Source organism: Miscanthus floridulus, chromosome 3, assembly GCF_019320115.1.
Source record: "Miscanthus floridulus cultivar M001 chromosome 3, ASM1932011v1, whole genome shotgun sequence".
NCBI classification, from domain to species: Eukaryota; Viridiplantae; Streptophyta; class Magnoliopsida; order Poales; family Poaceae; genus Miscanthus; species Miscanthus floridulus.
Genome location: NC_089582.1, coordinates 29,905,238 through 29,931,293, shown reverse-complemented (window position 1 = coordinate 29,931,293; position 26,056 = coordinate 29,905,238). Strand labels below are relative to the sequence as shown.

The window sequence follows — 26,056 nt, the reverse complement described above, 5'->3', positions numbered from 1 at the left end:
GTGCGGTCAGCGAGCATGGGTGGATGCGGCGAGTCACAGGGGTGCTGGTGGAGCAGCTGCGGTGGTGGAGAAACGGCGAGGGTGAGCTGGCGTCAGCAATGGCGACGGCGACGCTCGGTGCTAAGGCGGCTGCTGCTGCGGGCGAAGAAGGAAGCCGAGGAAATGGAAATGGTGAGTGCGCTCAGTGCGGGCGGGTGCTAGTGGTGATGTAGTGCGCATTGGTGGCCACCACATGGCGTGCGAGCCCTGAAGCCGGTCGGCCATCGAGAACGGCGATTCAGTTCATTCAGTCGCGCGACGGTTAGGCCTGATAGCGAGTTTTGACAACGATTTAACTGCTAAACCGTAGCTCCATAGTGCAAATGACCTAAACGACTTTTGTAGACCTATGTACTAGCTCCATTTGTTGTTAAAGAATCATGTGCTAATTCGCAACCAAAACCGAGTTACATCATCCCCAAAGTCAGCTTGTCAGTCTGTCAGTTCCAAGAGACTTAGCGAAAATTGCTAAGTGTTGAAAATGTGGATTTGCTGATTTTTGTGAGCCTAGTTCAAGCATGTTAGAAGCTAAATCAGTCAATGACCCAAAAATAAAAGTGGTTCCTCTTGCCAAACACTACAACTTTGCTTTAGTGAACACCTCCATGCAAGGTCTCTAGCACATAGTTCAAACTTGGTCAAACATGTCACATTTAAATGATGGTATACATTCAAACTAGGGCTTAATGACCTATTCACCCCTAACCATGAATATCAAAGTTGTTCATAATGATACTCTAAACATGTTTAAGCTAATTGCAAGGTCACACCATCATTTTATGTATTAGTCACACATAGGGCTATCCAGGTCAACCCATGTATCCTTACTTAAGTGCTTCATCATGAAAGGTGACATTCATGAACCATATTCCATTTGCTAACCTAAGTATTGCTAACATGTTTTTGGTGACTCATATTAATCAATTACATGTTTACACTCATGATCATATGCATATACACATGGAAACATGGAATAATAAGAAATGTTGCAAATATTTCAATCAAATGTTTATATATGAATGCTTGATGCTCATGCTCATGCTATGCAAGTCAAGTTATGCAAGGCTAACACCTAGGGTGTTACAAAAGACTTACAACCTAAGTTCCAATCCTACTCTAGCATAACAATTCTAAGAATGTAAAGATATGAATTGAATTGCTCAAAGTAGATGCTCAAAGTAGATAGAGAGGGAGAAACGCGGCGATGTTTTATCGAGGTATCGGAGAGTCGCCACTCCCCACTAGTCCTCGTTGGAGCACCCACACAAGGGTGTGGCTCCCCCTTGATCCACGCAAGGATCAAGTTCTCTCTATGGGTTGATTCTTCAACACTCCGTCGCGGTGAATCACCCATAACCGCTCACAACTTGAGTTAGGTCACCCACAAGCTCCGCCGGGTGATCACCAAACTCCCAATCACCACCAAGCCATCTAGGTGATGGCGATCACCAAGAGTAACAAGCACAAACTCTCACTTGACCACGACAAGCCTAATGAGAAGGTGGATGCACACTTTGCTACTATTGATCTTCACTAATGAGGGCTCTCTTTAGGATTCTCAAATCTCAATCACCTCACTAGGACCTTGCTCTTCTTGGCACTCTCTAAGGTGTTTCTCAGCTGTTGGAATGAGTAAAAGTACCCCCACACACGAGCGGAGATTGTATTTATAACACCGGCTGAAAAACGAACCATTATGTGCCTCTGCGGGGTGACCGGACGCTTCGGTCATGTTGACCGGACGCACCGGTCAGTATACCCCGAGCTCCAGTGACAAAGAGTTGACCGGACGCTGGCAGCGTCCGATCAACACAGACCGGATGCGTCCGGTCACGTTTTCCCCTTACTAGAACCTTAGTGATGTCGACCAGACGCTGGACCTCCAGAGTCCGGTCACTTGCTGAGCAATGTCCGGTCAGTAACCAGAACCTGATCAACGTCCGGTCAGCATTGACCGGACGTGTCCGATCAGGATTCTCCCTCTTTAGGACCTTACTGGAGTCGACCGGATGCTGGCCCTCAGCGTCCGGTACCATGACCTCGCAGCGTCCGGTCATTTCCAAATGATTTCACCTTGGTCAAATGAACTGGCCGGACTCTGAGCCAGCGTCTGGTCACACCGGAGCCAGCGTCCGATCAGTATTTTACCCTCCATTCACTTCCAACTCTCGAACATATGTGAATGAAGTTTGCTCCATTGGATCAAAGGGCTATTGTGGAGCTACCTAGTGCTAGTTTTAACAAGTGTGCTCCACACCTAACTCACTAGACTCACCTAGGTCAAGCTACCCGTTCATACCCCCCTTAATAGTACGGCCAAAGGAAAAACAAAGTCCTAAACTACTCTAAGTGTCTCTTCAACTCCAATCGACACTTAGAACTAGTTCATCCTTAACCTTGTCATCCATCCTTTGAAAACCAAAACGATTTCCATCGTAGGGGCATGACAACCATGATTGCCCAATCGATCTCCATTACCGTGACCTAACTCAATTGTTTCTGCAAAACACACGTTAGTCACAGTAATCACGTATTGTCATTAATTACCGAAACCCAACTAGGGGCCTAGATGCTTTCACTAACCCTATCGAGCCTGGGCCCAGCTCGACAAGAGCCCATTAAGTAAGGCGGTGGACATAGAGAATGTCCCGATTGCCCTTGTGAGGGGAAGAAATGTACAAAGAATAAGCCTTAGCTAGCATGTGGGTAAAAATGTAAACAAACTTGCTTATATTACAAACCTATAAAAGGAGGACTTGATCCCCAATAAAGTGGACCACTACATTGGCACTGAAAACCCTAGTGTCTAAGCGCCTCGAGAGTCCCGTCTCTGTCGACTACCTTCGGCCATCGCCGAAGGCTCAATTTCAGGTAGGTCAGGTAGCTCTGCGCCTGGCTTTCGACCCCATCGGGAACACTTTATCAACATTGGCGCCCGCCATGCTTGGCCAAGCATAAACCTATAATGCCAACGAAACATGCATAAGGATAGAATGGCTCCCAAGGAGATTGAAGGATGTTTCTTATAAGAGGTCACTAAAGCAATATTTGAGGCAGAGGCTTGGTTTATCTAGGACAGAGTCAAATCCTTCTCCAGTTAAGGTAGTTAGTGTGAAGAGTGACACCCATAATTCATTGAGATGGTGTCTTCCGAACTGTTACTCAGATGATTTAGTACAATCTACTGAAGTTGATAGAAAATTTAACAATATGAATTCCCTATTGTGTTGATTCACAAGAAGTCTCTCATAAGTTTTGAAAGACCCTCACAACTAAACCTAAAGTTAGCTAAGTGAGAATTTAACAGTAAGCCCACCAAATGTGGCAAAGGTCAGTGGCGGATCTTGGATGAAAATCTAGGGGGGCTTAAGTTTACACGGGGACAAAGACATCAAGCTCAGCTCAACGCTCTAGCATCGTCTTCAACCTCAGCTCAACGCTCTAGCTCCTCCTTTTCATCCTCCAATGACAGAAAAATTAGGGGGGGGGGGGGGGGCTGAGGGGGGCTCCACAGGCTCATCCATGGTAGGGGGGGCTTGAGCCCCCCAGCCCCCCCTGGCAGATCCGCCGCTGGCAAAGGTCAATCCACTTATAGATCCTTTGGTGAAGCTGGCTAAGGGGAGTTCAATGAAAATACTTATAGATTCACTGGTGAAGCTTGCTAACGAGAGTTAAATGAAAAGGACACAAGCTTGTTCCAGTGGTGAGAATTCCCCAATGTTTTATGTAGCTACTACCGGTAATGAACATGAGAATTGGCATGATAATGATTCTAACCTAGTCATGTCTGAGGTGCCGTGACCTTGCTCTGTAGCTGCAACTGCAAGATTGTAAAGTAGCACAACCCCGAAAGTAACATGAGTTGTAGCAATTAGAACATTTTAAAATATTTTAAAAGGAAATGTAGCCATATTTGCTAAAAATAGCCATTCAATTTTAAAAATATAATTTAAAATATTCAAAAGGATAACACGCGGTGGTAGCTACTGGTGCCGCTTTAACTAATTGTATGTAGATTGAAAATATTTTATAAAGGAAATTTAACCATATTTGCTAAAAAATTAGTCATACAAATTTTAAAATATAATTAAAATGTATCCATCAAAAAGGTATTAATGATCAAGTTTCAAATACGTTGACCTGGTCGATTCAAACTGTTTGTGGAAGGTAGGAATACGAATTTTTGTTTCGCACAGATTTTGCACCACGGCGGCCGTAGGCCCGTAGACAAGCACACACCGTCCCGACTCCTGAAACTTCCAGAAACAACACGACAGCCGGCCGACGAGCGCGGTGACGTGCGTAACCCCGCGTACGCGCCCCGCAACCTGGACCTGGCAGGGCTTTTCGGTCATTTTCCATCGACCCCATCCCAGTCGCTGCGCCTATAAATGCCCCGCGTGCACGCGCCGGATGAGGCCACCAACGCAATCTTGCAATCCAGCCCTCGATAGAAACGTTAATCCACAGAAGCGTTCGATCCCACCGAGGAAGAAGAAGACAGGAATGGCGTCCGAGGAGGGAGTCGTGATCGCGTGCCACACCAAGGCCGAGTTCGACGCCCAGATGGCCAAGGCCAAGGAGGCCGGCAAGCTGGTACGCGCCCCCGCGCCTCGTCTTCCCCGATCCCCGTCTGTCTCCTTGTAATTTCCCCGTGTTTGTGTTTGGAAAGCTGTTGAGGGGATTCGTCGCGCTAACGGCTAGGTTTTACTCGATTCGTCTTTGGTTTCCTTATTATGCGGTCACCCCCGTGCTCAAATTTGTTCGGAATCGCATCTGAGATGCTCGCGTTCGGGCGATTTAGGGTGTTCGGGGCGCGTGTAGTGGGGAAGATTTTGGTGGCTCGTTGCCGATTTGGCAAATACTCCGTACAATCCAGGGGATGATGTCGATTGATGTAGCCTAAGAGGATCGGGTGTTCTGATGTCCACGGTGTGCGCAGATTTATTGGTGGAGTGGTGATATGTCGATGCAACGAATTTATTGCACATGCTTTTCGAATCGATCCCCAATTTGTAGCTGAATCTCTGGTGGTTATGTAGTAGTTATATATAGGCGTGATTTAAATTATTTTGCCTACGGCTGATCTCTATTTCGAACCGGAGACACATATCTCTACCCGTATGAGCTTTGCGGTAACTTTTGTCTGACTGGTTTGAGCTGGCGGTTGTTCTGTTTGGAGATCTGTATTTCCACTTAATTTACGAAGTGGTATAGATGAATATTAAACTTAGCTATCATAGGAAGTCATTTAAAATTTGGGGAAAAATTTCAGTTACAGATATCCTCTGTTATGAACTTACGATGTCATGTTGAAATTTGGTACACTCAAGGGGAGCTCATTTAAAATTTGGGGAGAATTTAGCAGTTACAGATGTCCTCTGTTATGAACTTATGATGTGATGTTGAAATTTGATACACTCAAGGGGAGTAATTTGGAATTGGGGAAGAATTCAACGGATACTGTTGAGATCTGCTAGGAAGTCATGTTGAAATTCGATAGAATTCAAGGGCTACAGGCCAGCTCTGTGCCTTTCTCCTGGATGTACTAGCCGGTTTGTTCTCTTATGTTGGATTTTGTCCACATGGGACATGGATGATGTGAGGGTTAGCCCATGCTGTCTAATTCTACCATGAGTTGTTGTTCTTGTCGTTTTCTTCTGTGGCATAGTTGACCTGCGTTGCACTCGCACCTAGAACTATACTCCTACAGTATAATACTACTATATAACAATTCTACAGCCTCTAACATGGTGCTTTGTCAACTTGGCAACCTTTCAGGTGATCATTGACTTCACTGCCTCCTGGTGCGGTCCTTGCCGCGCCATTGCTCCACTGTTTGTCGAACACGCCAAGAAGTTCACTCAGGCTGTCTTCCTGAAGGTGGACGTGGACGAACTGAAGGTGAGCACGGTGTACCACTTCAATAGGGATCCACCAGTTCACCTAGCCTCCATGACATTATGCTGATGCTGTTTCTCTGTTCAACAGGAAGTTACCGAGGCCTACAAAATCAAGGCGATGCCGACCTTCCACTTCATCAAGAACGGTGAGACGGTGGAGACCATCGTCGGTGCCAGGAAGGACGAGCTCCTGGCCCTGATCCAGAAGCATACCGCGTCCGCGTCTGCCTAAGGAGATAGTCGTCGGCAATAAGGGCCAGTCGCATGGCTGTAAATGTTGTTGTTGTCAGTTTGGTTTGTCAGTTTGGTATGTTCGTTCTACCCTGGCTCACGTGTCAATCTGAATACCATAACTATGGATACTTTTGTTGTGAGTTGTGACTGGAATTGGAATTTGGATGCCTGGCTTCATTTCTGTTCGACTGTGACTCTTGAACGAACCCACAGTGATGGCAACGCTGTCCTTGGTGACAGTGATTTCCCGTCAAGAATGATCGATCCTATGGATATAGATCATGTTGCGATGCAATGGGCAAGCACGTGAAATTATTTACAATGAAACTAGTGGGCAAATTCAGTATACAAGCCTTCTTTGAAACTGAGATGTTTTTTTTTGTTTCATGTGTTTTTTTTTCTGTGAAAATGAACTATGAACTATTTAACTAATTCTTGTAAAATTTGTATATTTTTTTTTGTAAAATTTCTGCGTTTCAAAGGGGATATAAGAGAGATTATGTTGCAGTAATGTTTACGATGAAGTCATCGATCCACACAATTTCAACATTTTTTTTTACACTGCCGATGTAATGGAAATCCATCCCGGTCTTTTGTTTGATGTCTCTAGTTCTGTTCTCATTTTCCTTTTTGGCTGCATTGCCCATGGCCACCGCCAAATGAAATGCTAGGAGAAAGATCAAGGAAAGGAGATCTGTAGAGATCCTAGTAGCAGGGCTAAAATTCAGACGGAGCGGAGTATTAGTGGTGCTGGAACATTTTGATATCATCTTTAGTGAAAAGCACTTTCAGTGTCGGATGTGATTACCGCATTCGCAATCCATGAGTTGAGCATACCAGACTTGATGCCAATTCTATTTTACCCAGCCTTTTTACCGTGATGAAGAGCGTATCACAATTCTGCTTATACAACATCTGTTCGAGGACATGCATGCAGCCTGGTCCTAATGTTCTCTGCAACCATTGTGCTGGTTTGGATATGCTGCAAAATGTCTCTATGGGGACTCATGCCCATAGCAAATCTCCAGTGGAATCGACCAATGAGAAGCTGAGAGTATGCTGGTGTTGTGGTTGTGCCCAGTGCTGAGAGTTGGTTAGCAGCTATGATGCCCTCTGAACCTGCCCCCTATGAAGATGAGTGATGGGTTTGCTTTGCCCCCGACGCCATGGCCGTCTCTCGACATGATGATTAATGAGGACTCTATTAGCTGTTGTTTCAGTTACTTGAGCTACTTTTCAGTCATGGAACAATGTTTTTCTCTCATAATATTTCAGCATAAGCATCAGCATAAGCCAAATTTCAGCATAAGCGAACAGGGTGTGAAGGCCACCTACCTCCAGGCCCAGGAAGTATCAGGTGCACAGTGCTCCCATGCTGCAACTACAGAGTACCTGGAACTGGAATGCATTATGGTGATGTCAGTGAATATTGGGTGCTCTGAACATCCAGATTATGGTGCTTGCAAGTTGCAAGGTACTACCATTTTCACTTCCCTGTTAGTTCAGCATGAGGACGCAACTGAGCATTCAGATGAAGCTTTGTCGGTCTATCACATTGGCATCCTTTTTGAAGAAACTATCACAATGACATCTTACGTGTGCTCAAGCATCTGGCCAATTAGGCGATTCATTGAGAAACAATTTGCAGATTTAAGTTCCTAGTATGAAGTGTAAGTGCAGCTTAGGCCCAAGAGTATAGTGTCACACGAAGATGCTACTATACTCCTAGTAATATGCAGTGTGGTAGCATCCAAGTTCAAGCTGAAATGGCAGTTCTGGAATTAACTGCTCTACAGGATGGGATAGTTCTAAGCATACATTGTGAGCCAACAAGAGATCTGAGGCAGCAGAAGTGTGCTTCATTCCACACGAATATCATGTCAAGTTTTCAGTGGAATTGGTAATAACAAACAAGTACCAATTATCTATTCTAACTCATATGCAGAACATTAAAGTCATTCATGAGCTTACTTGTGCATCACGGGAGAACCCAATGCCCAGAACCAATTTTCATGATGCTCTTTTTTTCTAAAACAAATGGTGAGATGATATACCAATGCACTTTTGTTTTGGCTAGTGCTCACTGGATTGATTCTTCAACTTGAGTTGACAGAAAGAAAAGCCATGAGTAAGAGGTTTGGTCGTAAAGAAGCCAAAGTTTCAGAGTAGCACCATCATGTGGCTTTTTACTTTATTTGCATTGAAAGTTCTGCTAACTGCAATTATCCTGCCATTTTTCAAAGATGCTGCACTTAATGGCCCTTAGTACTTTTTCAGCCAACGAATAATATTTTTCTCTCACAACAAATCAGCCAACAGTACTTTCAGCCATGACTTATCAGCCAAGCGAACGGGGCAATTATCAATCAGCTCCTGCTACATGTATTCGAGTTGCTGCAGTTACATGGGCAAAACTGACCAGATGCTGATTGTTTCAAGTTTACTATAGATACACTTGTCTTATGAGACGTACTTTTTCAGTGAAAGAATAGTGTTTTTCTCTCATAACAAATCAGCCAACGGTACTTTTCAGCTTATCTTTTCAGCAAGATATCAACTGCTGGAGGCTTTGAGCTCCCTGGTGCATTTCATTCCTCTGGGAAATAAAGGAATCAGTAGCACTCGCTGGGAAAAAAAATAGGTAAAGCAAGGAGGGAATCCAGCTTATTGGCCATTCTCTAGCGACTCTCAGAAAGGTCGTTGGGCCTTTGCACTGGTCAACAAAGCCACAGGCCAAGCCACCAAGCATGGCGTAGGGTATTCGATAGGCTGGTCCGCTGGTTGAAGTCATTGCAGGGTTCAAGGTCATTTCCTTTCCGGTAGTGCTAGCGTCCGGACATCCGGACGAACTGCCCGCGTCGCACTCCGTTTCCCGCGGGCGCCAGGACGCCCCCGCTCGTGCCTGCGTTTCACACGCCCACACGGGGGCCGCGCCGCCCAAGCCGCAAGACCGCGCGCGGGGACCACTCGCGCCCCCTCTCTTTCTCACGCGCTTTGCAACATGTGCAACACCCGATCTACTTTTAAAATATTTAGATATAACACTTGCAACATACGTATGATGACAGATGAAACACTTGAAACATGCATATGAAACACTTGCAAAAACACATGAAAACATTTGAAACCACTGCAAATATACGCAACATCCAGATAAAACACTTACGACATATATGTGAAACATATGCACAGTGGCGGAGGACAGAAGAAATTTAAGGTATGGCAAAATCGATAACATTTATGATGCCAAAGTCAGACTAAAATTTCCTCAAATCTGTATTCCACCAACACCGATTGGTATGTATAACAGCACAAGTGTAAAATTATTTTATGTTATTTTTTTTTCTAATTACAGGTTTACAACATGTACCTCCAGTTTTAAGCCATTTAGCATTGCCCTTTCCTTTTGGTTCCATATTTATTTAATGATCTTCACAATTTCATTTTACTTCAAAATCAGCAACGAAATTAATTCATAATCAACAACTTGATTAATTGAACAAACAAGTAAACAACTGAAAAAAAAACAATTTCAGGTGTCGAGCCTTTCCTTGTGGCCGTGATACAGGAAGGAGCAACTGTTGGCCTACCTCGCCCTACCGGGCTGTGACGACCTGGGTCATTACCACTAAAAATGATAACCCTGGCCTATGATTTATCACCCAACAGGTACAAGATTTGTCGAATAATAAACCATAACAAAGTTGACAACGGAGAATAGCTAGAGGGTACTAATAATTATTATAATACCATTCTACGCACTTTAAGTCTTTAAAGAAGCACCATAAGTTTGCGTACTATTACAAGCTCGACATATAGATGTCCAAACTAGATTACTAAGTGAGTGACAAAGACATCGCCACTGACATACATAACTGAACTAAGGGGATCATTTATTCATCCCATCCACCATAGGAGGTGGCAGCAACCCGACTAGTTTCTTCATAGTCATCCCAATTTGCATAGACATAGCCATCATCTAGAGACCTTCGTGCACATTCTTGAGGATCTTCTGAAGAGGGAGAGTTAACAAGAGTGGGTACAACGTACTCAACAAGCATATAAATATCAATGCAATGCAATCTAGTCATCTCAAAATGATCAATAATATATCATCTTGCTGTTCAAATAACATGTGTAGAAAAAGTCAGTTTAATTTAAAAACAACACTACTATCACTTGTATCTTGAGAAAGAGCCACCCATAGGTTCTTGTAGCCTCTTATCCAAGAGACATGACATGAATTCATGATTTTACCCTGCGCATGTTTGTATCACTTTAGCCATAATTACCTTGACCAATTTTCCATCGCACTTCCTTTGGTGCGACTCATGGTCAAGATACCGAACCTTTTCCATTTTGTATAATTATACATCCACATCTATCCACGTGCGCTAATATATGCGCCTGGGTGTGCTTCATCGACATCTGATTGGGGATTTCATCACCCAACCATCTCCTCACTTACCATATGGATTATACAACAACTCCATGGGTACTAGAATCGGCCCGTCCCAAACGAGTTCATGGTTGACACGAATTTATACGGCCCAATAACACAAGTGAGAGTTGGTTATTAGTCCTACCAAACTTTTCCATCCAAATATACAGTAGGGAATTAGCTGCTCCATTAGCTAACCCCATGTCATCAAATTCAAATGTCATCCATCCATAGTCAATTTTAGAAAATAATATTTAATGCAGGTTACTTTTATTTTCTTAAACTCTGTATAAAAACTCAAGAAGAAAATGATCAAGGATTCTTGCCTGAGTTGTTAGGATTCAACTCAGGCTCAGTTTGGTTCGCTGGAAGATCCTGCGTCTGACTTTGCTCGCTTCCTGTAATTAGTATAAATATATAATGGTATTTAGCAAGGTGAAAAAAAGAGAGTATATATATACTTAGCACATACGTAGCCATGTGTTCATCCTACAGTCAAGGAAATAGCTTCTGGGTCCTTAGTATCAATTAAGCTGTGATTTATAAAGGAATATTGTATAGCTGTGCTTAGTAAATCATTGAATTAGTTTAGTATATTGTTAAGCCCCTTTTTACTCTCACGTGAGCTGCACCTGCACCTAATTGAAGCCATCCACTGCTCAGTACTACAACTACTTTGCAGCCCCAAAAGCACATCAACAGACACACGCACATCTCTCCATCCAGTATCCTCTCGTCTCCCTCTCTTTCCTCTCTATCTTTCCCCTCCTGCAACTCATGGTGCTCAGGCTACCTTTCCCGAATCGGCAACCATGGTTTGATTTCCTCCTCGATTTCTCTCTCAAAACCAAATCCAAGGACACTAGCAGCTATCTAACCATTTTTTCCTTCGATTTCTTCCTCTGTGATGTGTGCAGGTTGGGCGACGGCGGTGGCGTGCTCCACTGAGGTGTCGAGCTGAGCAGCCATGCCGCCTAGGCAAGCCAAGAAGGCCCGAGCATGCTGATGTGCGGGGGTTTGGGCTCCAGCAACAATCCTCCTCAACCTGACAGTGAGTTCCTCCCCCTCACCTCTTCCTATTCTCTCTTTTTGTTTTACCTAGCTGCAACTCTGTAACTCAAAGATACATGCCTGAGTGCTCTAGATGTACAGGTTCTTGTGTTAGTGTTTTAGTCAAGGCTCAAGTATTTTTATGTGTAGCTTTCTACTAAAAAGGAATGTCTGTTCTTGTTCTGATAATAGTTGGCATCTCTCTCTTGGCCCAAAATATTATTGAGCATCTAATTGTTGTGCTGCTCTAGAACAGATGGTTCTTCCCGTGGAAGGTGCTTTGTGTTCTTGGTAGAGAGAAGAAGAAATATTCTAAGATGTGCTTGTGAACCTCACCTTAATCTTGATGACGTTTAGCTCCAACCTTGGGCTTATTTCCCCAGACACTTGCTCCTTCTCTTCCAGGTCTTGATTGTTTCAAAAGTGCTTCTGATTTGCTGGCAGCACTTGGGCTCTCTGGTGACTTTCTCTCCTGGTCAGCCCCCCTTCTCACCCCATGTCGCTCTCCATGGTGATTAAGTCACCATCTTGTGCTGGTGGAAGAGTTGGTGTTTTTCTCAAGCAAGGAGTGCACGAGGTGTTTATCTGGAGTCCTCAACCTTGAGTGGGAAGCTAGCCTAGAACTGAGTGACTGCTACTTCGATGGAGGCAAGGCCCTTTCACCTATACTGAGCCCCTCCTCTACTACTACTACTCTAGCTCTCCTAAAATATTTTAATCTCAGTCATGGCCTAGTCAAAGAAATTCACTGTGTTGGTGAGCTGCTGCTAGTTGATTGGTTGGTTCCTTTCTAGAAGGGCTTGGCTACACCTCATGAGTACCAACTGTGAACTATAAGCATAGTGTTTAGTGTACTAAAGTATTTTAATATGCAAAAGAATGGTGGTCTGAGTTCTATTTTGTGGAGTGAACTTGGTCTACCAGTGTATATAAACACCACCATGGATTAATATTTGATTTATGCATTTTAATATTAGAGTGTACTAAATTGTCCAGCTTGTTGTAATTGATTTTTGTTTACTGTGCACTTAGCTGTGATTAACTATGAGCTAAAATGGTGGGTCGTTACATCCTTCCCCCCTTAATAAAGATTTCGTCCTCGAAATCGAACTTACTTAAAGAGGTTGGGATAAGCTTTGCGTAGATCTTCCTCCTTTTCCCAAGTTGCTTCTCGGATAGAGTGGTTCTTCCATTGCACCTTGCAGAATCGGATTTTTCTCCTCCTGAGCTGGCGATCTTCAACTTCTAATATTTTTAGTGGACGCTCTTCATAGCTCAAGTCTTGCTGCAGCTTGATATTTAGGTCCTGCAGTTGTTCAGATGGCTCTCTTAGGCATTTCTTTAGTTGTGAGACGTGGAATACATCGTGTATTTTGGAAAGCTGAATGGGCAATTCAAGTTGATAAACTGATGTCCCTTTCTGCTCTAGTACTTTGAATGGTCCAACATACCTAGGACTTAGCTTCCCTTTTATTCCTCCTCTCATTGGTGATACCTTCAGATACACAAAATCTCCAGGTGCAAATTCCAATTCTCTACGCCTTTTATCAGCATAGCTCTTTTGCCTAGTCTGTGCAATCCGAAGTCGCTCTTTGATCACCTGTATCTTCTGATCATTTTCCCTCACTAAACTTGGGCCTAGCAGTGGTTTCTCACCTACTTCATACCAACAAATAGGTGATCGACATTTACGTCCATACAAAGCTTCATATGGTGCCATTTCTATGCTTGATTGATAGCTATTGTTGTATGCAAATTCTGCTAGGTGTAGGTGTTTGTCCCATGATTCCCCAAAATTCATTGCACAACATCTCAATATATCCTCAAGTACTTGGTTCACCCGCTCTGTTTGGCCATCTGTCTGCGGATGATAGGCTGTGCTAAAGTTGAGTTTTGTCCCTAAAGCATGGTGGAGGCTCTTTCAAAAACTTGAAGTGAACACTGATCCTCGATCTGAGGTTATGGTTTTTGGAACTCCGTGGATAGATACAATTCTCTCTAGGTACAATTCAGCCAACTTGTCATATGAATATTTTTGGTTGGTGGGAATGAAATGTGCTGACTTAGTGAGCCGATCAACCACAACCCATATGGCATCTTTCTTGCATAAGGTCATGGGAAGACCTGTGATAAAATCCATACATAGATCCTCCCATTTCTAGTCTAGAATATCTAGTGACTTTAACAATCCAGCAGGTTGCTGATGCTCTGCCTTCACCTTTTGACAAGTGTCGCACTTGCTCACATATTCTGCAATTTCCTTTTTCATGCTTCTCCACCAAAAATTGCCTTTTATATCCCTGTACATTTTTGTACTCCCTAGGTGCATGGTGTATAGTTGTTGACACCGTTTTTTGCACGTGTCAAAATGATCGGAGTGGACTAATCGGCAAGGGGAAAGTTACTGTATATTCTGATAGCCGATGAAAGCCAGCTTGTAAAGATGGTTGCCGATAGCTGGTGGTGGTCGATGGAAAGGTTGATTTAGACTCGGGCGTTGCCGATGAGGTTGGAGGTGTTACTGCCGATGAAACAGGGAGTATGCCGATGAAGGAAGACTTGAAGACTACTGCCGATGAAACAGGGAGTATGCCGATGAAGGAAGACTTGAAGACTACTGCCGATGAAACAGGGAGTATGCCGATGGGAAGGAGGACGGTGAGATTTCCATCGTAATTGAGGCGGACAGGGAAATAGATAGGAGTTGATTTCCTTTTCTATATTTGTTAGAGTATGATTCATGTAAGAGTCACGTGTTTCCTTAGATATGGGCTTGGTGTCCTAGTTGTGTTTGGTTGTGTCTCTTTAGATCAGGGTATAAATATGGAGTGAGGGGCAATGTAATGGAGACATCAATCAATATCAAAACCAATTTTTACTCCTATTTGCATCTACTTACTTTTCGGCGATTTCGTCAATTTGCATTATTTTTCCTTTTACGAGTTCTCATTGATTCGGCGAGCTGCATCGCTTCAGTGCGACCTTCGGCGATCCTCGAGTTCCGCGTGAGTACCTCTTGGCCGTGACTTCCGGGCGTATCGCTGTTGTTAGGACCAAAGTGCTCGTATCTTCATCCTTGTCGATTAACAGGTCAAATCGACTGGCACGCCTTGGATATCGATTCGGGTATTAGCCCTTTGTGTTTGCAGATCCACTTTTGCATCAACACATCTTTTGGCACGCCCGGTGGGACCAATCAATCCGATCAATATGTTCAATTCCGAGATCGATTCAGGGAACATTATCGCGGTATCAGAAGAAGATCTTAAGGAAGAGCAGAGGCAGGCTATGGAAAAGGCTGTAGAAGAATACAGGCAGCTTTGTCTGAAATCGTTTAGCCTGAACAAGAGTGGACAAGTCATCCAGAAGCAAGATTTGCCGTTGCCTCGACAGGTTACCTTTGACTCCAATCCTGGTAAACTTCAAGAGATGGTTAATTCTGCAGTAAATCATGCTTTAATTAATCATTCCAATGTGTTGTCCAATACTGTTCATAATGCTGTGGTTCGAACTCTCAAAGAAGGACAAACGGCATCACATTATGTTGGGCCTGCCTATCACCAACCAGAGCCGGTATCTGTTAATACTCCATCGGCTCCCTCGGCCGTTGTGGGTACAGAAGTTACTTCTTCTCCAGTATTGACAGGCTTACCTAATATTCAATCTACACCGATACGATCAGATCCGGTAGGACGAGTTCAGCTTAATACAGATCTAGCGGCATCAGCTATGTTAGGCTCTGTGTCTCAGAATAGCCAGATTCCTGCTAATTGGTGGGGATATGGTATGCCTCCGGAGTCATCTGCTTTCAATCCTGGATTACCTCAAGTATTTGACGCAGTAGGAAAAGCTCCTATACCATTGGCTGTTTCGCCGATGGCCCAAGTGCCTCAATATGCCACAGCAACTACTGTGCAACCAACTCCAGGGGGTTTCCAGATGCCTTTGGTTCAAACGTCCAGTTCAAATCCATCGGCAAGCTTACTGCCGATGCAGCAGAAAGCCCCTGTTATGAGTCAAACTGGGGGTCAGTTCATGCCTCAAGCTGGTTATAATTATCCAACAATGTCAGCAAATTACCAGCCATCGGCAAGTTTTATACCGATGAGTTCTAGTAATGGTTGGTCAGGACAGTTACCTGTTCAACATACAGTTCAGCAAAATCAACAGATTGTAGGGATTCAACAAGGTTATATGCAAGCTGGTGTCCAGAATCAAGTATCGGCAGCACAGCCGATGAATCCTTTCCAACAGGTTAATGGACCACAAGTAACTGCGAATATGCCGATTGCTGGAGATCGTGGGCCACAAAGATATGTGGAGGGATATCAGCATGCACTTCCTATAGAAATTCAGCCAGTTCGTCATCAGGAGGCTGATGCTTTTTGGGCCGATAGGATAGCAGAAATTATGAAGGATCAGTTTGGGATAAAGCCTAAGGTCAATACTTATTCTTATCGGACTCCATATCCTCCTGCATATGATTTAATTCCTCTCCCAAATCGGTACAAGGTACCAGATTTCACTAAATTCTCCGGGCAAGATGACACATCAACAATGGAACACGTCAATCGCTTCATTATTCAATGTGGAGAGGCAGCTAGCAGAGATGAATTAAGAGTTCGATTATTTTTATCATCTTTGTCTGGATCGGCATTTACGTGGTTCATTTCATTACCACCAAATTCTATTATTACCTGGGCTGATCTAGAAAAACAATTTCATAAGTATTTCTTTGTTGGAATTCATGAAAAGAAGCTTACCGATTTAGTAAAATTGAGACAGCGCAATGATGAATCGGTAGAGAGCTTTGTGCAAAGGCTACGAGATGTAAAAAATAAGTGCTACAGTCTGGTGCTGGATGATCGGTAGCTTGCCGATCTGGCTTTCCAAGGGTTATTGCCACATCTTAAAGACAGATATGCTTCTCAGGAGTTTGAAAGTCTCAGTCATCTTGTGCAAAGGATCTCTGATCAAGATACTAGGGTTTTTGAACCTAAAAAGAACTGGAGTAAAAATGTATCATTTGTTGAAGAAGTAGGAGATTCTGATTCTGATGAAGAACCAGTTATCGGCTTAGCTGAGTGGGTTAAGAATAAAAAGCCGATATCTTATCCCTTTGGTCAAAAAGAGCCAGAAAAGTTTACCTTTGATATCACCAAGGCCGATAAGATATTTGATCTTCTGCTTCAAGAGGGCCAAATTAAGCTGTCACCTAATCATGTGATCCCATCGGCAGAAGAGTTGAAGAAGATCTTGTACTGCAAATGGCACAATGCAACTTCACACAGTACAAATGAGTGCAAGGTGTTCAGGCAACAGTTACAATCGGCTATTGAATCTGGGAGAATTAAGTTTGGTACTTCCAATGCCCAGAGGCCGATGAAAATTGATCAACACCCTTTTGCAGCAAATACGTTGGAGGCCAAAGGGAAGACCAAAGTATTGACGTCAGAGGCTGCTGAGAAAAACGCATCAGTGGATCCCCAACATCGGATAACTACCGATGATGCAAAAAGTAAGGGTTTGCTGGGAGAAAGCAGTAGTTCCAAAAACCCTCCTCGACCTGGCATTGTGATTACTCATCGAAGGCAGCAGGAGGGTTGGCGTCAGCGTAATGATCGATATCGACAACAGCAAGAAGAAAGACGTCGGGAAGAATGGCATCGGCATAAAGATCATTGGAGGTGCCCGTTTTTTATCCATTGCTGGAAAGAAGGTATTAAATTGCCAACTGTTGAAAATTGCCCTGAGTGCAATGGTTATTATGGGGTCAATCGGTCAGAAAGGAGGTTTCAACCTGGCAATCAGGGTTTATTTATCAATGAGCTGATCAGAGGCAGAGCATCAGTGCATGATCGGCTGGGGGGCAGACTTAGTGTACATGAAAGGCTTGGTAAACGCACCGAATATTTTCCAAGGAATCAAGAGGAGCTTGAGGAAATGGCAAATGCAAGAGTTCCCGATGAGGAAATATTCTACAGGGACCCTAATATACGCCGTGTAGAGTCAACTAGGACCTGTTATCAGCCGGTTTGGAAAACCAAGTTTCCTCGATGGTGCCCAGAGGGTCTGACAAAGACGCAGAGAAGGAGGATGCAACGTGAGCGTCAGGAGGATTTATATCAAGAGGAAAATTCCTCCAATGAGAGGTCCGGTCATCAGCAGTGGCAGGTAAAACACAAAAATAAGGGTCCATCAGTAGATGTTAATATGGTATTAATGTTGCCGATGGAGTTTTTGGCATTGTCTGATAATGAGGAAGAAGTTGTTCTCTCTGATCAAGTAGCTCAGCTGACATAGATCCAATGATGGCTGTTTTTGAGAAACCTACCGATGACGAGAGACAGCATCTTAAGGCTTTGTTTGTGAAGGGCAGAGTTGATGGGCAGCCTGTGTCTAAGGTACTTATTGATGGAGGGGCTGCGATTAATATTATGCCTTATGTGATGTATCGGAAACTTGGTAAGGGAGATCAAGACTTGACCAAAACCGATATGATGCTGAAAGATTTTGAAGGCAATGTGTCACCGGCTAAAGGGGCAGTGTGCGTTGAATTGACCATCGGCAGCAAAACCTTGCCGACGACGTTCTTTGTTATTAACGGCAAGGGTGCATATAATCTGCTTCTAGGGAGGGATTGGATTCATGCTAATTGTTGTGTTCCTTCTACAATGCATCAATGCCTCGTACAGTGGATTGGGGATAAGATTGAGGTTGTCCCTAGTGATTCTTCTTATATCATCGCATCGGCAGAATCAGATACTTATGAGCGAACTAAATGCATATCAGGAGAAGCTTGGGAAAAAGAGTTCCTTAGAGTTGCTGATTATGAAATTCCACCGATCCAAGCAGTCGGTTCTGAAGAAGAGTTTTAATGGATAGGTTTGCCGATGATGGAAAATTAGGTCAAGGGTTCACATCGGCAGATGATTTAGTAGAAGTAGATATCGGTGATGGCGATAGGCCAAGACCTACTTTTATTAGTGCTAAGTTAGATTCCAAGTGTAAGCAGTAAATAATTGATGTGTTAAAAGAGTATAAAGATTGTTTTGCTTGGGATTATACTGAGATGCCTGGATTAGACCGATCGGTAGTTGAACATCAGTTACCTATCAAATCTGGATTTCGGCCACATCAGCAGCCAGCACGCCGATGCAACCCTAATATACTTCCCGATATTAAGGCCGAAATAACTAAATTAATTGAGGCAAAGTTTATTCGGCAGTGTCGATATGCAGAGTGGATCTCTAATGTGGTTCCTGTTTATAAGAAAAATGGAAAACTTCGTGTTTGTATTGATTTCAGGAATCTCAACAAAGCCACACCGATGGATGGCTATCCAATGTCGATTGCTGATTTGTTGATTGATGCTGTAGCCAGACATCAAATTATCAGCTTCATGGATGGTAATGCAGGTTACAATCAAATATTCATGGCTGAAGAAGATATTCCCAAGATTGCTTTCAGATGTCTAGGTCATGTGGGGTTGTTTGAGTGGATAGTTATGACGTTTGGTTTGAAAAATGCCGGCGCTACTTATCAGAGAGCTATGAACTTTATTTTTCATGAATACATCGGCACATTAGTGGAGATCTACATTGATGATGTGGTGATTAAGTCTGGAGATGTTACAAAACATTTAGCCGATCTACGAAAGATACTGGAGTGCACAAGGAAGCATGGATTGAAGATGAATCCTAATAAATGTGCATTTGGTGTATCGGCAGGACAATTCTTGGGTTTTATGGTGCATCAGCGGGGCATCGAAATCAGTAGGAAGTCTATTGATGCGATTAACAAGGTGGTTGCTCCTGTCAATAAGACTGAATTGCAATCTTTGATCGGTAAGATTAATTTCATTAGAAGATTCATATCTAATCTGTCGGGTAAGATCAAGGCTTTCAGTCCACTACTTAAATTGAAAACCGATCAGGAATTTGTATGGGGAGCTGAGCAGCAGTTAGCCCTCGATGAAATTAAGAAATATTTAACAAATCCTCCAGTGCTAGTTCCACCTCAACACGGGAAGCCTTTCAGGTTATATTTGTCAACTGATGATACATTTATCGGTTCAGCTCTTATTCAAGAATTTGAAGGGAAAGAACGTGTTATTTATTATTTGAGCAGAAGATTAGTGGATGCCGAGACGAGGTATTCGGCCATCGAAAAATTATGTCTGTGTTTATACTTTTCTTGTGTCAAATTAAGGCATTATTTGTTATCTGCCGAATGTACGGTCATATGCAAAGACGATGTGGTCAAGTATATGCTGTCGATGCCGATATTAAGTGGTAGAATCGGCAAGTGGATTTTAGCATTATCAGAATTTGAACTACGTTACGAATCAACTAAGGCAGTTAAAGGGCAAGTGATGGCTGATTTTGTCACTCAGCATTGTAATACAGTGGACCCTCTAGAGGTTGCTCCCTGGACACTTTTCTTCGATGGGTCCACATGTGGTGAAGGAGCAGGTATCGGCATTGTGTTAATTTCACCTCAAGGAAGGAAGTATGAGTTTTCATTGCCGATTGTTGCTACGTCGACGAACAATCAGGCTGAATACCAAGCCTTGATAAAAGGGTTAGAATTACTGAAGGAGATACGTGCCGATGCTGTTGAAATCTTTGGTGATTCTATGCTAGTTATAAATCAATTGGCTGGAATTTATGAATGCCGAAGTGAAGCTTTGATTTCGTATTATGAAAGATGTTTGCAATTGTTGAAAGGATTTAGAGATTTTCGTCTTGAACATATCTCTCGATTGCATAATGAGGAAGCTAATCGACTAGCTCAGCATGCTTCAGGGTATCAGCCTATTCAGGAAGTGCTAACATCGGCAGTTGATACCGATGACTGGAGGAAGGAGATTGTCGATTATTTAAAGGATCCATATAGAAAGGTTGAGAGACGTATAAGGTTCCAAGCTACCAAGTATGTGCTCCTCGATGATGAATTATATTATCGAACTATAGATGGAGTTTTACTTAGATGTGTTAGCAGTGATAAATCGAAAAGCTTGATGGGTGAAATTCATGAAGGAGTATGTGGGGCGCATCAATCGGCTTTCAAGATGAAGTGGATGATCAGAAGGAATGGGTACTATTGGCCGACTATTCTTGAAGATTGTTTTAAATATTTTAAAGGATGTCAGGGGTGTCAAAAGTTTGGTAATATTCAAAGAGCGCCTGCATCGGCTATGAACCCTATAATCAAACCATGGCCGTTCTGGGGATGGGCTATTGATCTCATTGGTCAGATTTATCCGCCATCGAGTAAAGGACATAAATTTATTCTGGTTGCTACCGATTATTTCACAAAATGGGTTGAGGCAATTCCTTTAAAAAAGGTGACATCGGCTAATATGATTGATTTTGTGAAAGAGCATATTGTTTACCGATTTGGTATTCCTCAGACTATCACTACCGATCAGGGCACTATGTTTACATTAGGAGAATTTGATGAGTTTGCTGTAGGTATGGGAATTAAAGTTTTAAATTCTTCTTCATATTATGCTCAAGCTAATGGTCAAGCTGAGGCTTCTAACAAAGGGATCATCAAACTCATTAAGCGCAAAATTGAAGAAAATCCTAAGAGGTGGCATACAGTATTAAATGAAGCCTTGTGGTCATTTCGGATGTCATATCATGGTGCAACCAAAGTGACGCCTTATCAGTTAGTATATGGACACGACGCAGTATTGCCTTGGGAAATTAAAACTGGATCTAGGCGAATACGTTCTCAAGATCAGCTGACAGCCGATGATTATGATATTCTTATGAAGGATGAGTTGGAAGATGTAACGGGTCATCGGTTAAGGGCTTTAGTTAGCATCGAAGAAAACAAGAAAAGAGTAGCTAGATGGTATGACAAGAAGGTGAAGGTAAAGGAGTTTGCCGATGGGGATCTGGTTTGGAAATTGATTTTACCGATTGGGACTAAAAGTTCAAAGTTTGGAAAGTGGTCTCCTAATTGGGAAGGTCCATATCGGATAAATCAGTCTGTTCCTGGTAACGCATATATTCTAGAAACCCTCGAAGGGGTTGTGTTTCCCAGAGCATTAAATGGAAAATATTTAAAGAAATATTACCCTAGTATCTGGATAGATGCATAAAAGTATAAGTGCCGATAACAGTCCTATCGGCTAGAATTATGCAAGAATGTCAATGTCTCATAAAGTGCCTATACAATAAACAAGATTACAAGTTCAACAAGGATTGGATAGCTAATATCGCACGCAGGCAAATCTGGTCGGCTTCCTCCATTTCTTTGATGTCGTCATCGGCAGCACCCTCCACAGGCTTGAGTTTTTTCTTCATGGCCAAAGCTTTGCGAGCCTGGATATCTCTTTCTTGTTGAAGGGCTTTGATAGCATTGGGTAGCTGGCTTTCTTCTTGTTGAGCATGAGTTAAGGCTGCATCGACTTCTTTCAATTCAGCTAATAGAGCCATCTTCCTTGCCGATAAATCTAAGATTTTCTGCTTAAGTTTAGCACCCGAAGTCTGCAAGTTGCCGATGCCCTTGTGCTTCTCATCGGCAATTTGTTTCAGTTGTAGCATCTCTTCTTTGAGTTGAGCCTGAGCTGCTCTATCGGCAATACGTTGAGCAGCCCGTTGATATTGTAGTTGGCGGCTTTCTAAATGGGCTGCTGGGAAGAGTACTTCTTCAACATCGGCAGGGACCTGGCCACGGATTGTTTTGAAAATTGCCTTTGCGGGGTTCGAGTCATCTACCAGTTGGGCGGTATCCTGCTGTAGCAAGTTCAGGAGAGTTTCCAACTTGGACTTAGTTTCTGCCGATATTGTTCCCAGTGCAAGGGAAGAACTTGTTTCCTCTCCATCATCGTCAGAGACGTCAATAGCAAAGGAGAAAAGGCTGTTTGGGGAGTCTTGTTCCTGAGGAAAAGAAAAGGAGGTCAGTTAAGGATAAGTATGAGTATTGTAAATCAGCTAGGTTAATCGGTTTACCTGTTTCAAGGCAATTTCCTGTGCTTGACTGGAGGAAGCAATCTAGAGTATGCCGTGTGGGGGATCGGCTGAGCTTGCCGATGGGATATCCTCTGTGACTTCATCGGTGGTTGGCTCTTGAGGTATGATGACCGATGACATTGGGGCAGATGTAGGGATCGGCATGGACCTTTGTCGTTTTGGCTGTGCCTCAGCATCTGTTAAAGCTTTGCGCTTTGCTTGGGCATCGGCAACGATTGGCTGGGGGGCATCGGCACTTGTTGGTTGTGAAGCTTGGATATCTGGTACGCTTGCCGATGTACCCAATTGTTGCTGCAAAACAAGTGTAAGGTATGATATTTAACAGATAAAATGAGAAGTCAAGAGGATACCTCTGAAGGTTTGTCAAAAGAAGTGGTGCTTGATATCGGAGGAATTGCTGATGACGATCCAGTAGCAGCTCTTACCCCCTGATGATTAATGTTAATACAGTTTGTGATCGGCATAAGTAGAAATAAATAAGGTTGTTACCTTGAATGCATTGACCAAGGTTGTAGCAGCAGCCGATGGAGTGGCCCTAGCTGTAGCCAATTTGGACTTAGAGGTGATGGTCTTGGTACGGATCTTCTGGTGGGTCAAAGTAGTTAAGGTGGGGGCGTTGTAGCCGATCGGTGATATCAGGGAAACAGGCTGAAGATCGAAGGGTTTCCCACTTTTGCTCACCGATGGTGCTAGGTTGTTAACCTATCATAAGAGAGTCAGTTACTGATATATGAAGGGAAAAGCAAAAAGGGAGTTAAAAGAAACTTACTGCATCGTCAGGGATGGCATATTCAGGGTCGATCATGTGCCGATATGTGTGAGCAGAAGTTGCAAACAGTTGTTCCTTCCACTCTCGCCACCATTGCTTGTATGACTCGGTGATGAAGGATACTGGCGTCCAGGTGGATATATCAACATCTGTGATATCGGCATCGGGGGAGAGTTGTACTACCTTGTTCCAATCTGTTCCACAGGTGATTGTTTCCCTGGGTTTGATCACATCGGCAAAGCAAAGTTTGATTGGCAGTTGCCCAAAAGCCAATTGACGGGATACTGCCGATGGGTTGTAAAATTCATACGAAATGTTGGTGTTTTTCCCGCTACCAAATGTATTTACTGGAATTGCCCTGGGAGTAATGATGGCCATCATGAGTTCCTTATCCTGATTCAGGGTGTCATCGGCAAAGTTGAAAAGAAGGGGGAATCTGTTTTCCTCGTCAATATAAGGTACCCAGGCCCTATGATCACGAGAAAGACCATTGTAGAAGCTTTGGAAGAATCTGTCGATCTGGTCTTTATTGGCCTCTGTTCCAGGAAGGACAATTATGGCTTCACCAAAATTGAGGGGTGAGCGTGTTGCCAATTCATCATCCCCAAGCACATGGTCTTCAGCAATTTCTCATGGGAATTGTTGGGCAAAAAAGTCCCATTGCAAATGTTTGTGCATATGGGCATTCAGTCACATGTTGATAAACCACCACAGGCCTCCTAGGTTGCTGATGGGTTCGCCAAGCAGAAGTTTCTGAGACACTTGATGAAGAAGATGATAAGTGGAGCTCAGAAGGTATCGACCAAGAGGAAACCTTACACCATTAGCCAAAAGTTCAGCTGCGGGGAGGAAGGCGTTGGTTGGTCCTACTGATCGACCACAGAAGATAAATTTTTCTAACCATATATTCAAGAATGTGGCATGTTCTCTCTGGTTAAGTGTCCCAGTCTTCTGGTATTCTTGAATGTATCCCGTCCAACCGCCGATGTTGCGGGTATTCACCCTATATTCAGATTTTCTACCATAAATGGAGCCTTCATCGGCAGTTGAAATATCCAAGCCAGTGAGCATGTGGACATCGGCAAGTGTGGAAGTAGCTGGGCCATGTCCAAACATAAAAGTGTTTGTTGTGTCTGACCAGAAGTAAGCAGCTGCAATCATCATTGATTCATTCTTCTGCATATCGGCAATAGATAGCCTAATGCATTGGTCTAACTTTCGTTCTGCCCAGTATATTTGCATCGATCTATTAACCCTCAAGTAGCAATCTTTCCACCCTTTGGTGGTTTTGGGCCAAGATCGGAATGTGTCTTTCCATAAATTCAGAGAGAAATTTTGGGCTCTAAAGGGGATTCTGTTAACCTCTGTATTAATCAGATCGGTTGGATCTGGGTTGCCCATTGGTCCTAGGCATTGGACATGTGGCTGATCGGTTGGAATAACTAATTTGTTGCGCAGTTCCTAAGTTTAAAGGATCCGGAGAACAAAAGAAAGGAAAAATCACCAACTGTATGGATTTGCAAAAACTAGGGGAATCAAAGTAAAAGGTAATGGAAGTGGAGCGAACCGCAGGGACGTCGAAGTTGATTGCCATTATCTTGAAGAAGATGGGGGCACGAGCCGGAGACTTGAGGTTAACGCTGGGGAAGAGTTCTTGTTGGTTGAGGTCGCGTAGTTGTTCGTCGGAGTCGTCGCCGGAAAGAGAAAATGTCAAAGATTGGAGTCTGAGGGTAGAAGGCGAGTGTTCCGGAGGAATCTATTTATAAGCCGCTTGGAGTAGGGGTATTTTGGACTTATCTCTATACCGCGCGCATGTAGGTCGAGGTGGTTCGGATGGATATGGTAACTGTTCGCACGATAATCAGGGGATTGTACGGATAAGTTGATGGCAAGTAATCATGACTTGGAAGAGATATCGGTACAGGATATTTTAATTCTGAAAATGATAGCATTATCATGTTAAGATCTTGCCGATGGGTTATTGTTTCGGTATCTTAACCATAATCAAGGCAAGAGTGGTTGGCGATTGTGCGATATTTACTGAAGTGCGTGAATCAGGATTAGATTTGATTGGATTTGATAACAGATCAAGTTTTGGCTTGGAGAATGAGTTACGGTAATCGGGCGAAGGCAAACGTTATCTGGAGTAAATTTCGGAGCATTAATGGTTTTATACTCCGAAATTGGGGGGCATGTGTTGACACCGTTTTTTGCACGTGTCAAAATGATCGGAGTGGACTAATCGGCAAGGGGAAAGTTACTGTATATTCTGATAGCCGATGAAAGCCAGCTTGTAAAGATGGTTGCCGATAGCTGGTGGTGGTCGATGGAAAGGTTGATTTAGACTCGGGCGTTGCCGATGAGGTTGAAGGTGTTACTGCCGATGAAACAGGGAGTATGCCGATGAAGGAAGACTTGAAGACTACTGCCGATGAAACAGAGAGTATGCCGATGAAGGAAGACTTGAAGACTACTGCCGATGAAACAGGGAGTATGCCGATGGGAAGGAGGACGGTGAGATTTCCATCGTAATTGAGGCGGATAGGGAAATAGATAGGAGTTGATTTCCTTTTCTATATTTGTTAGAGTATGATTCATGTAAGAGTCACGTGTTTCCTTAGATATGGGCTTG

The 26,056-nt window shown here is 43.4% G+C and overlaps 1 protein-coding gene across 1 annotated transcript; it reads left to right on the top strand.

Annotated features, from left to right (window-relative positions):
- Positions 1–4,437: 4,437 nt before the first annotated feature.
- LOC136545348 (thioredoxin H-type-like) lies at positions 4,438–6,316 on the top strand. The gene is made up of 3 exons (XM_066537374.1): positions 4,438–4,635; positions 5,821–5,943; positions 6,031–6,316. Exons 1-3 carry the CDS (start codon positions 4,453–4,455, stop codon positions 6,172–6,174), a joined length of 450 nt encoding a protein of 149 aa, XP_066393471.1. The 5' UTR covers positions 4,438–4,452; the 3' UTR covers positions 6,175–6,316.
- Positions 6,317–26,056: the final 19,740 nt, after the last annotated feature.

Coding starts and splice junctions, on each gene's coding strand:
- LOC136545348 (XM_066537374.1), top strand. CDS start 4,453: ATGAGGCCACCAACGCAATCTTGCAATCCAGCCCTCGATAGAAACGTT. Junction 4,636..5,820: donor CCAAGGAGGCCGGCAAGCTG/GTACGCGCCCCC, acceptor GCAACCTTTCAG/GTGATCATTGACTTCACTGC. Junction 5,944..6,030: donor TGGACGTGGACGAACTGAAG/GTGAGCACGGTG, acceptor TCTGTTCAACAG/GAAGTTACCGAGGCCTACAA.